Source organism: Sardina pilchardus, chromosome 18 (genome assembly GCF_963854185.1).
Source record: "Sardina pilchardus chromosome 18, fSarPil1.1, whole genome shotgun sequence".
Classification (NCBI taxonomy): Eukaryota; Metazoa; Chordata; class Actinopteri; order Clupeiformes; family Clupeidae; genus Sardina; species Sardina pilchardus.
In genome coordinates, this window is record NC_085011.1 from 27,302,236 (window position 1) to 27,313,295 (window position 11,060).

Consider the following 11,060-nt stretch of genomic DNA (forward strand, 5'->3'; position numbering starts at 1 on the left):
ACTGTTTTTTTTGTGACTGGGTGACTGCGTAAGTGAGAGATTCATGACATCGGCATGAAATTGAAATACCAACGGTGCTTGTACAGAACAATATGTACATATTTGAATTGGTTAAGGTTTGCATTATTTTAATCATTTCACATATGCAGTATACATATGCAACAACATGTTCAGCTATCAGACGTTTGCACCAGTGCAAAACTTACATAATCTCCTATTTTTATAATATAATACAAGCGCTCTTAGAGTGACTTACTGAACCTGGCAGCCTTTAGTCAGACCCACCACTGGTTCGTGCATTGTCAAGCCTAATAATCTTACAATATACAAAAAGATTAAGCCATAGAAAAAAAAAAGAAAAGATGAAAATGGGACAAGGAAAAAAAAAAAAAAAAAACACTGTTGATGGATATCGTCCAGAAATAGTGTTCTAATCCTCTGCCAACCCTAGTGCCCGTGGAGAGGGAGAAGTGAGAGATACGTTGGGGGAAAAGAAAGCAATACTCTGCTGCCATCCAGCGGCAGTCTTTGGTAGTGCAAGGAGGCGCGTCCGTCTCTGCTCACATCACCAGTCCTGACTGGACTTCTGCTTGATGAACCTGAGCGCCAGGTAGTAGAGCAGCATGAAGCCCACGCAGACTCCGATCAGCACCAGGTAGCAGGAGTACAGGGGGTACTGGTTCATGTGCATCGCCTCCACCACCTGCTCCAAAAAGGAAACATTGACTTTGAGGTTATTTTTGAAAATGCCTCGCCAGGAATGTTAATGAGCGAGACAGACAGGCATACCACTACTGAAGAGTCTTTCATTCTGAGTGGAAATGACCACAAGACCAATACAAAACAGATGGGATGGCCCAATCAAACACACTCACTTCATCAGCTTCTAAGCTATAGACCATGCACATTTCAAGTAGGAAATAGAGCCGCTTTATGCTGATTGTTCAACACACTCTCCACACACTCCTCCGTTACTCACGTGTATTCCGTCCACGGTGAAGGTGAAGTTGCCGATGGTGATGGGTAAGCGGAGGCCGTCGAACTGCACCTGCAGCAAGCCCTCAAAGCCCCAGCGCATGAAGGACGCGTGCGAGAGCCACGAGGCCACTGCCAAGACAACCAGGGGGAATGGTCAGGAGAGGATTGGAAACGGCTCAACATTAGCATTTTAAGCTGTCTGCTTCAGACTTATTCTACTTTTGACATTTTCATTAGTTTTATTATTTAGTATTTCAGTTTGCTTTCTGATTTCAGGTATGCAGTTTGGTTTTACTTCATTTTAGAAGAGCAAAAGTATAGGCCTATTTACTTTTGTAATATGATCTGTGTGGGACTAAAACTAAGCTGATTTCATCTCGTTTACCTTTACCGCATTGTTCAATGTCTTTTTTTGTTTCCATTTTCTGGGAAACTTTAGTTTTTATTATTATTTCAGTTAGGCCTAACTAAATATTTTTTTCACAGCTAGTTTTAGTCTTAGTTTTCGTTTAGCCTACAGTAATAACCCTGGATAGAGCTAGAGATAGGTGGCTTAAGGATGAAAATGAACAGAATAGACAATGATGAGTGTCTTGGGCCTTATACCCCACCTCTAGCTCTGACACACATGTCTAGTGGCTACCTACCCAGCCACAAGTTTTCCAAACTGATGACGAAGCCGCCGGTGAGGTAGAAGACTGTGAAGAAGGCGTTGCCCATGAAGGAGGAGGTCTGGAGGGTGGGGAAGGTGGCGGACACAAACAGCGCCATGGCTCGACTGCAGTACACCATCAGCCACACCAGCAGGAAGTTCAGGAAGAAACGGTCCACCGCCTCGTTCATGCCCGCCAACCAGTAGATGGGTACGCCGTAGACCAGCGTGAACACGCAGTGCTCCGGGAGCTCACCCACAATCTGAAGTACATATTATAGGCTATTATACATACAGTATTTTAATTAGATCAAATATACACATGAGATCAGATAGTTTTTCAGATACAGTAAAAGTTATAACTTTTATATAACGCGCAGAAAAAGGGTCAGGTATGGAAGATCGCTGGTGACTTTAAACACCAATCTGGTCATGGTGTTGAAATCATACAATATTTAAAACCAAACCTCTTTGGATATTGGAGCAATCAAGGCCTACTGTCAAAGGGAAGGAATTATAACCTACTCTACACAAATATTGGCTCTGTAAAACCTAATAGGATATTCTTTCAGTTTAGCTGTCATCCAAACAAAAATAAAATCTTGGACTTCTAGTTTTACTTCAAATTTTGAATGTCAAACGAAGTAGACTACTCGTACACACAATGCAAGTTCTCACTGCACTGGATTTCTTCTCTGGTAATCTCATGTGTGGAGCTATGGTGCCCCCTATTGGTCATAAGAATGAATGCATGTTCAATCGATCTTTTTTAGAATACATTTAGGCTACTGCTCGTTTATTTGAACTGCAAATTAACACTGATCAGAGAAGGTCAAGCGTTTGAAAAAAACATTTATCATGGAACTTTTACTCCCTTTAATTTTCAATTTGTCTGAGTATGACCTCACTTGATAATAAGATTAAATATTAAATGTGCACTTGATGTTCTTTGATGGTGACCTTAACTAGGGGGAAATATATCTGAGCCCTGTAATTGCATTCCTGTTTCTGCCTTGATTTGCCTGATGAAGTAAATGTGCTGCATGCATACTTATCATCCTATAGACCCAAGTCAATCTGTTCCTAGAGGGTTTTCTGTTGAAAAGTTCAAAACTAACACAGATACTTTGAAATTCAAAAAGAAACCAAACTTAAGCGTAATGCTCTACAAAATGTTGACTATAAATAAACATTTTTTTTTTTTATTTTTGTTTGTAGACTAGCCGAATTACCATTAGCTCAATGTTGTTTTCTGTGCCATCGGAAATGCCTTAGAAAGGAATGCACGTGTTTGTTTACAGAGGTGGCGTCTCGGGTTCAGAAAGTAAAAGTCCTGCCAAGTATTTGATCCAACCATTTAGTATACCAGCTCATCCTAATTAGCAACCAGGTAGATCCGATTTGAATCACCTGTGTTAAGTATACAGGTAGAAAGAATATCTGGCAGGACTTTTACTCTCTGGACCCAGGATGTCCGCCTCTGTTTGTTTATGCAGCTGAGCGGGTCTGTAGAGAGTGCACGTGTGCCAGTACCTTAGCAAAGAAGTAGGAGGTAACCGAGTACATGCCGTCCTCCAGCTCGTGGTAGAGCATGGCTCGCTCAGAATGACCTACAGACCAGGAGGCACACACATGGATTAGACCGGGGACATGACCGTGGACATGACACATGACTCAACACAATGGCTGACTGAGCGTGCAGTTCTGAATAGAAACAGCAACAACGTGTTTAATAGAGCAAATACATCTCAACTCAATAACAATATAATAGTTTTATTTAAACGATATTGGTCATCATGGATCATCTGAGATGTGCTGAGGTGTGTGTGTGTGTGTGTGTGTGTGTGTGTGTGTGTGTGTGTGTGTGTGTGTGTGTGTGTGTGTGTGTGTGTGTGTGTGTGTGTGTGTGTGTGTGTGTGTGTGGGTGTGGGTGTGTGTGGGTGTGTGAGAGAGCACGTGTGTGTGTGTGTGTGTGTGTGCGCTGTCTCACACTTAGCTATGACGTCCAGCACCACAGCAAATGGCGTGAGTGCCCCGATCATGTAGAGCAGTGCCACTGTGTCCTGAGTGGACAGCTTATCAGAACCCGCCCCATAGTACAGGAAGCCAATCAGAAGAGACATCAGCAGGGCCTCCAGACCATGCACCAATAGGGTCACCAGGTCACGGTAGTCGTTGTACACCTGTCGCCTAGCAACAAACAGGAAGTGAAGAGCAGAGGAGAGGGTTGAGCCTCTGATGGTCAGGCTAAATTGAAAGGTGAGTTTTGCACTCTGGAGCAGTTTTTAAGAGTTTATTCACTTAAAGGGGTCTTGTGGCAACAAGCTGTTTTCTCTAGAAGGCTTTTGAATAAGAGCGGGAACATTCTAGGCTTTTCCACGTGGACTGTTCCTTTCCCTGCCTGTAATGGCTAGAGAGAGGAAATGATCAAAGACCATTCAAAACTGCACAGCTGCATAATGTGCTACTGTAGGTATGTTTCACTCCTTGTGGTATTTTGAGTATTGTCAGTACAGTCATTTCCCAACTATTAGCTGCGGCTTGTACATGGATTTTTCAAAATGTCTTCAGCTATGAGGTTAATACACAGGGGCAGTTAATATGGTATTAATATGTTTTTTTTCTTTTAACTTGAACAAAACACTGTCCTGCGGCTTATACACAGGAAATGTCTGTAGGTACTAGGTAAGTTTCACTCCTTGTGGGATTTGGAGTATTGTCAGTAGTTGGTCAGCAATGATTCACAGGGCGTTAAACACTAATGTGTGTGTGCAGTAGCAGGGGCTCGTCTACCTGAAGAGGATGGTGAACTGGCCCACTGGTCCAGGTAACTGGTCTCTCTTGTTGGACATCGTGATGACCGCCTCAGCTGAACCGGAGGAGGACCTGAGCCAATTCAAATGGAGAAAGGATGTCAGGTGATATAGACAGCTGCTACTACGCTTGTATTCAAAGTGACAGAAAAGTGTTCACAACAGCCTAAACCAAGGGAGTAAGGTCTGGAGCACTGCGGTGTCCAGATGGTGTAAAGAATTATTTGTAATTAGAAAGTGCTCAATTTGGAAAAAAAAAAAAAATGCGGGACGCCAAGGCTCTGTTCAAAGGAATTAAACCTCTTTAAAACATCTGTATTACAGAGATTTCTGTTTTACGTAGTATTAAAGAGATTTTTTTTCTGTGACAGAAAAGTGTTCTTAACATTTTGCTCCATCTGTGAGCTCCATGGTTGAAATAGCCGTTTTAACATTGCCAGGTTAACGGATGACCATAACTCTGCACTCTGATTCTGTGAAACTGGAGGATCGCTGGCACTGTAATTACTGTATATTGGGATAAAACAAAAAAGTAAGCACACTCTGGAGCTTCATCTCATGTGTCAGCCTATGCCGTACCAAAACGCGTTTACTTTTTTGTTTTACCCAGTGCTACCTTACGCTTCCAAAACTCTATTTTTTACAGCAGAGCGCATGTATTTCTGGACTGTAGCACTAATCGTATCTGCCTGCTTGTGATCTACAGTATCTTGTCGTCATGTCGCCATGGAAACGGGAGTGTTTACCTGGTGGGGCCGTGGAGAGCAGGGGACGGAGCAGCCGAGTCCGGGGCCTTCCACACAAAGTCGTCCGTGCCCCTCACCTTCTCCAAGAACTGGGCCGCCAGAACCCTGGCCCGCTCCAGACACTCGGCCTGCCTCTCCGCATTGCGCCGGTCAATGCTGATCAGGTCCACTGTGGGGGTTAGAACATCAGAACATCAGAACATCAGCAGCATTCACCTCCTGCTGTGCACCTGTGGCTCCACCACTGAAGCAGGTTCACAAAGTGAAGTGCAACTGGAGTAAAAGGAGGGAGATTTAACGGATGCTTTAGTCAAAACCCACCAGGCCTGGAAATGCTCGGGTATCTAACCGGGCACAGGCATCTAACAGGGCTGGAAACTCTCGGGCAACTAACCCGTGCCAACCGTGTCGTTCTGTTGCTGTACCAGCCCTGCCCTACAACACGCAGATCATGTGATCAACACCCAGGAGGTCTGATCAGAAGTGTTTGTGTCCCTTGGATAAAACATGTTTGCTAAGTTGATCTGTGATGTAGTAATGCAGGCTACTGAATTATATATTCAATGAATATTATATTACAATATTACATTCAAATGCACATGACAGATTCGCCATACAGTGGAGTATATTATACCACAAATACACAAAATCTATTTACATCTATCTATCTGACTCTGTTATGTATAGCAACTCACCGTAGAAATCAGAGGGGTTGCAGAGGCGGGGGCAGGGGTGGCCCAGTGATGTGAAGTAGGACACCATGTCTTGGGCCGGACCGCAGTACACGGGTGACCCGGCTGCCAGCAGAACCACAAGGTCGAAGAGCTGGAAGATGTCGGAGCGGGGCTGGTGGACTGAGAGCAGAACCAGCCGGTTCCCCTGGGCCAGACGGGACAGTGTGATGACCAGGTTATGGGCCGTGAAGCTGTCCAGGCCAGACGTGGGCTCATCCAGGATGAGGATACCTGGTCAGGTAGAGGAGAGGAAAGAAGCACTGGGCGCTTAGTTTGATCAGTTATTATCTATTCCTATCTTGTAGTAAGTTATTCCATATCTATTCATATATTAAAGTAGGTTATTCCATATCTATTCATATGCTACAGTAGGATATTTCATATCTATTAATATGCTATAGTAAGTTATTCCATGTATTATGCTATAGTACTATCACATATCTATTATGCTATACTATGTTATTGTTATTACGTATCTATTATGCTACAGTAGGTTATTACATATCTATTCATATGCTATAGTAGGTTATTACATATCTATTATGCTACAGTAGGTTATTACATATCTATTCATATGCTATACCAGGTTATTATATATTATGCTACAGTAGGTTATTACATATCTATTCATATGCTATAGTAGGTTGTTACATATTCTTGTGCAACAAGTAGGTTATTACATATCTATAGTGGGTTGTTACATATTCTTGTGCAACAGTAGGTTATTACATATCTGTACGGTTCTGAACAAGGGGGAATTTCAGATCAACACAAAAATAGTAGTTTGGTTTAGTATTAATTTGTTAAATCTGTCTTGTCTTTTCTTTAGCATTCAGATATCATTATTTAAAAGAAATAACTTGCGGGAACAATATCGTGTCTGCTATATTGGTCATGGTAGTGGAGAGTGGTCACTGGTCACTCACCTGGGTTCCAGAGTAACTGCACAGCGATGCTGACCCTCCTTCTCTCTCCCCCCGACACCCCCCTCACGTAATCATTCCCCACTCGTGTGTTGGCACACTGGCGCAGGCGCAGCTCGGCTATGACATCATCAACCTGCGCCGAGGCAAGGAGACAGATATATCACGCCATAACCTCATAATCAATGTATAAGCTGCAGCAAATAGTTGGTAAATTACGGGTATGTCTTTTTTAAGATAAGATAGGATGCGCCTTTAATGTCTCTTGGATGGAGACATTTGCCTTGGGCAATCGAAAGACTGAGGTTACACAGATTAGACAAAAAAACATACATTAACACAAAAAGGTTAGCTGACACCAATAACACAGAGACATATAAATCTAAATCACATACATTTAAACAGCGTTCTACACAAGCCCTGATGTGAGAGCTGGACATGCTCACCCTCTGGTCTCTCTGCTTCTGAGAGTAGTGCGTGGGCAACCGGAGCTTAGCGACGAAGGCCAGCGTCTCTCGGACGGTGAGGTGCGGCAGCAGCCGGTCGTCCTGCCGCACGTGGGCGATGCTCTTGCGGACCAGGGACGGCGTGCTCGGCGTGCCGTTGATGAGGACCTGCCCCGACGTCATGGTGCCGCCCTCGTCCCGACAGGTGATGATGTCCAGCAGGGACGTCTTACCGCAGCCTGGGGACAGGAGGACGGTCAAGAGCACGGTCAGGAGGCTACGCTGTGGACAGAACTCTGGACGCACGTCATCGTAAAGGATCAAGATCATAATCAAGGCAATCAGCTCACAAACTGCACACATGATGGGTCTTGATAAATATAAAACAATAATAAAACAATCCAGATTAATAAAAAAAAAAGGTATAACAGGTTTAGGTGATGCAGCTATAACAGGTTTGGGTGATGCAGGTATAACAGCTTTTGGTGATGCAGGGATCACAGGTGATGATGCAGCTATAATAGGTCTGTTGAGAGCTGAGCTGTGAGTGTTACAGGTGTGAGCGGAACAGGTGTGAGTGGAACAGGTGTGAGCGGAACAGGTGTGAGCGCGACAGGTGAGACGTGCAGGTGTGGCGCACCTGAGCTGCCGATGACGGCCAGCATCTGGCCGCTGTGGACGCGCAGGTTGAGGCCCTGGATGGCCTTCTGCTTGCTGCCCTGGACCTCCCACGGCATCTTAAACTCCGACAGCTTCTCATACCAGGGGATCTGGGCAGCTGTGTCCACCTGGAGCACAACACACACACACACACACACACACACACACACACACACACACACACACACACACACACAGACGCAAAGCAGACTTGAATCATGGTATGATCTCAAATACACACACACACACACACACATCTTTATACAGTACTTTAGACTTAAAATCAAATCATGTTACCGGTAATAAAGGGATATCCCTATACTTTTTTAATCCCGTGTTTCCTTCAGTATATAAAACGACTGAATAGGTAAGATAATCAATCAGCATTAGCCGGCCGGTCAGTAAAGGCAGCCATTTTACCTCATAGTGCAAGTTGTTGACCTCCAGCTTGTTCTGCCCCCCACTGTAGGTGAAGTAGAGACTGCTGTCCTCCTCTGCAGACGAGAAGAGCCTGATGTCATGTCCCTGTGTAGCACAACACAACACAACACACATTCAGAAGAGCCTGATGCTACGTGCAGTATGTCCCTGTAGCACAACACAACACAGAAGAGCCTGATGCCATGTCCCTGTGGAGCACAACACACACACACACACACACACACACACACACACACACACACACACACACACACACACACACTCACACACACACACACTCACACTTCACCATACTCACTATAAAAGAACAACACAATGTGTATCCCAACATATTCACACACAAAAAAACACACTCAAACATTCACATACTGACTATGAAAGAACTACACAATGTCACATTCCCAACACAACACATGCATGCACGCACGCACACATGCACACACATACACACACACAAACACACAAAGACAGTCTTACAGGTTTCCCCACATGTCCTTGAACATACAGTATACATAAATAGACAGAGGACATGGAGAGTGTCTTTTGACATGACTTTCAAGACTTTGAATGAATATATTTTGTTTGTCTGCCATCACTGTGACACAGCATAACTGAGAAATGCTAACATATTCAATCCTCTTTCTCTTTCTTGGTTGCCTTGAGCGTCTGTGTTTCCTTTTTATCGTTACAGAATTGACCACAGCAGTAACCCTATCTGTGTTGTTACCTCCGCCAAGGAGGTTATGTTTTCATCTGGGTTTGTTTGTTTATCTGTTTGTTTGTTTCTTCACGAGATAACTCGAAAAGATATGGATTTCAATTAAATTGTCAGTATAGGTCTGAAATGACCCAAGGAAGAAACGATTACATTTTGGGAGTGATCCGAATCGCCGTCTGGATCCAGGAGGCGCTTGGCGCTCTCGGAGTACTTTTCTAGTTACCTATGACGTGTTTGGCTCATTAGTCTGAAGGAATAGGGTCTGGAAAGTCTTCTTTTCAGGTTCAGCAGCATTACATACTTAAAAGAATGTGTTCTCTGTGTCCAGATAGGGACAATATATTTGTGTTGTTTCCAACACATTGCTTTTGTTATTTGTTACACAATATGTGTTGAAAATAACACAACTTGTATTGTTTTTAACACATCTCTGTGTCCAGATCCAACACATTTGTTTTGAGAGTGTCTCTCAATACCATACAGGAACAGAGCAGAATGTAAATCTGAGCTCATACTCTTACAGCAACCAATGAGGGCCAAAACACAAATAACCCCTGCCTTTAAACATGCATACATGAGATGTGTAGGTGGTTGGATTTATTGAGACGCCGTTTTGGAGTGGGCTATAACTGCAGTATTCTCAACTGATTCACATCACATCATCATTATGTAGATTTTCAACAGACGTTCAATAGGTGTATAGTGCCAATACACTTATTCCCCCCACTGCTAGTTTTGGAGAATTTCTGAGTAAGATTAATTTTGGTGATGAATTGATAATTGCACACTCTAGCCTAGAGCCTCCAGGAGCCTGATGTGCCATCTCAGAATTATCCTAATTCTGTAGTACTTATTGACAGAATTGAAAAAGCTATCTCAAGCATGGTCTTAGGACTCTCATATGATTTTAATAAGACTATCCAGCTCTGGCAGCTGGAAGAGCTTAATTCCAGCCTCATCTCCTGCATAATGAACAACTTGTAGAGACCTGACAGAATTAGAGGTTGGCTAAGTGGAATGCTATTGGCCTCAAAGCATCATCGGCACAGAATGAAGGCCTTATTCCTCTGATGCGAAAAACGGGAGCCATTTCGTCCCTTTTTATCATGTTATCATTTGACATTTCAAATGCCAATCCAGTCATTATCGTCCATTATGACATATCGGTTGAAGTACTTAAGTCCAAGAGCTTGCTGCAGCCTTTCAATTCCGTTTGCTCGGGATGCACTTTCTGAATGAAAGGCAAAAACTAAATTGATATGCCCTGCTTTCTGGATCATGTTGTAATGGCAGTGCTTCAGTTGATTTGATGCCAATGGGCTTAGATAAGAGACCAATACGCTTGGAGCAGAGTCCAGTTCTTCAGACTTGCACGTGTAGAGATAGAGATTACATAATGTCTGTATCATCAAAGACTATACCTTTATGAGGAAACACTCTTGCTGATTTGTGTAAATTAATCTTGACATCAACGTATTTTCATTAAAACAGTATGGGTGAGAGATGACGAGCTTCAGCATTTGCGTAAAAGTCAGACTGTGTTGACTTCTGCACTATTTGCTTACCTTTGTGTCACTCTGTGTCTAAACGTAAGACAGGTGCGTACTGACGTACTCACCTTTTTGATAGGCTTTGGCGAGCCGGTGTGACTGTCAGTGTCAAACACGTCTCCGTTATCCGCCATGGTTTCTCTATCCCCGTAGACTATCACGACATGTGGGTCCTTGGGCACTTTTCGCCCGGTCTTAAAGTCCGTTAAATGCCTATGATTACCAAGCTCCTCTCGCTGCTTCCACAGTAACCAGACTGAGGGAGTTTGACGAACTGTGCCAGTGTAAACCCTGGCTTTATAGACTACGGGGTAAAGGTCTGTCAGATAAGAGAATGTGGTTATGCCAACCACTTTAGCCTACAGCCTGGAGTCTCGACCTGTCTAGCAGTTCGTCTTC

General features: G+C 43.7%; 1 protein-coding gene across 1 annotated transcript; it reads right to left on the reverse strand.

Annotated features, from left to right (window-relative positions):
- Window positions 1–107: 107 nt before the first annotated feature.
- Window positions 108–11,056, reverse strand: abcg8 (ATP-binding cassette, sub-family G (WHITE), member 8). Its single transcript, XM_062519891.1, has 13 exons — window positions 10,730–11,056; window positions 8,373–8,477; window positions 7,933–8,080; window positions 7,293–7,531; window positions 6,850–6,982; window positions 5,885–6,154; window positions 5,190–5,358; window positions 4,424–4,516; window positions 3,621–3,820; window positions 3,164–3,240; window positions 1,626–1,893; window positions 980–1,107; window positions 108–703 (listed from the first exon to the last, which is right to left on the reverse strand). The coding sequence occupies exons 1-13, from the start codon at window positions 10,793–10,795 to the stop codon at window positions 566–568; spliced, it is 2,034 nt and encodes a 677-aa protein (XP_062375875.1). The 5' UTR covers window positions 10,796–11,056; the 3' UTR covers window positions 108–565.
- Window positions 11,057–11,060: the final 4 nt, after the last annotated feature.

Excerpts from the sequence above, each read along its gene's own strand:
- abcg8 (XM_062519891.1), bottom strand. The coding sequence starts at position 10,795 with ATGGCGGATAACGGAGACGTGTTTGACACTGACAGTCACACCGGCTCG. Across the intron at positions 7,532-7,932 it reads GGCCGTCATCGGCAGCTCAG|GCTGCGGTAAGACGTCCCTG; the intron begins GTGCGCCACACC and ends TCCTGTCCCCAG. Across the intron at positions 6,155-6,849 it reads GCAGTTACTCTGGAACCCAG|GTATCCTCATCCTGGATGAG; the intron begins GTGAGTGACCAG and ends CTACCTGACCAG.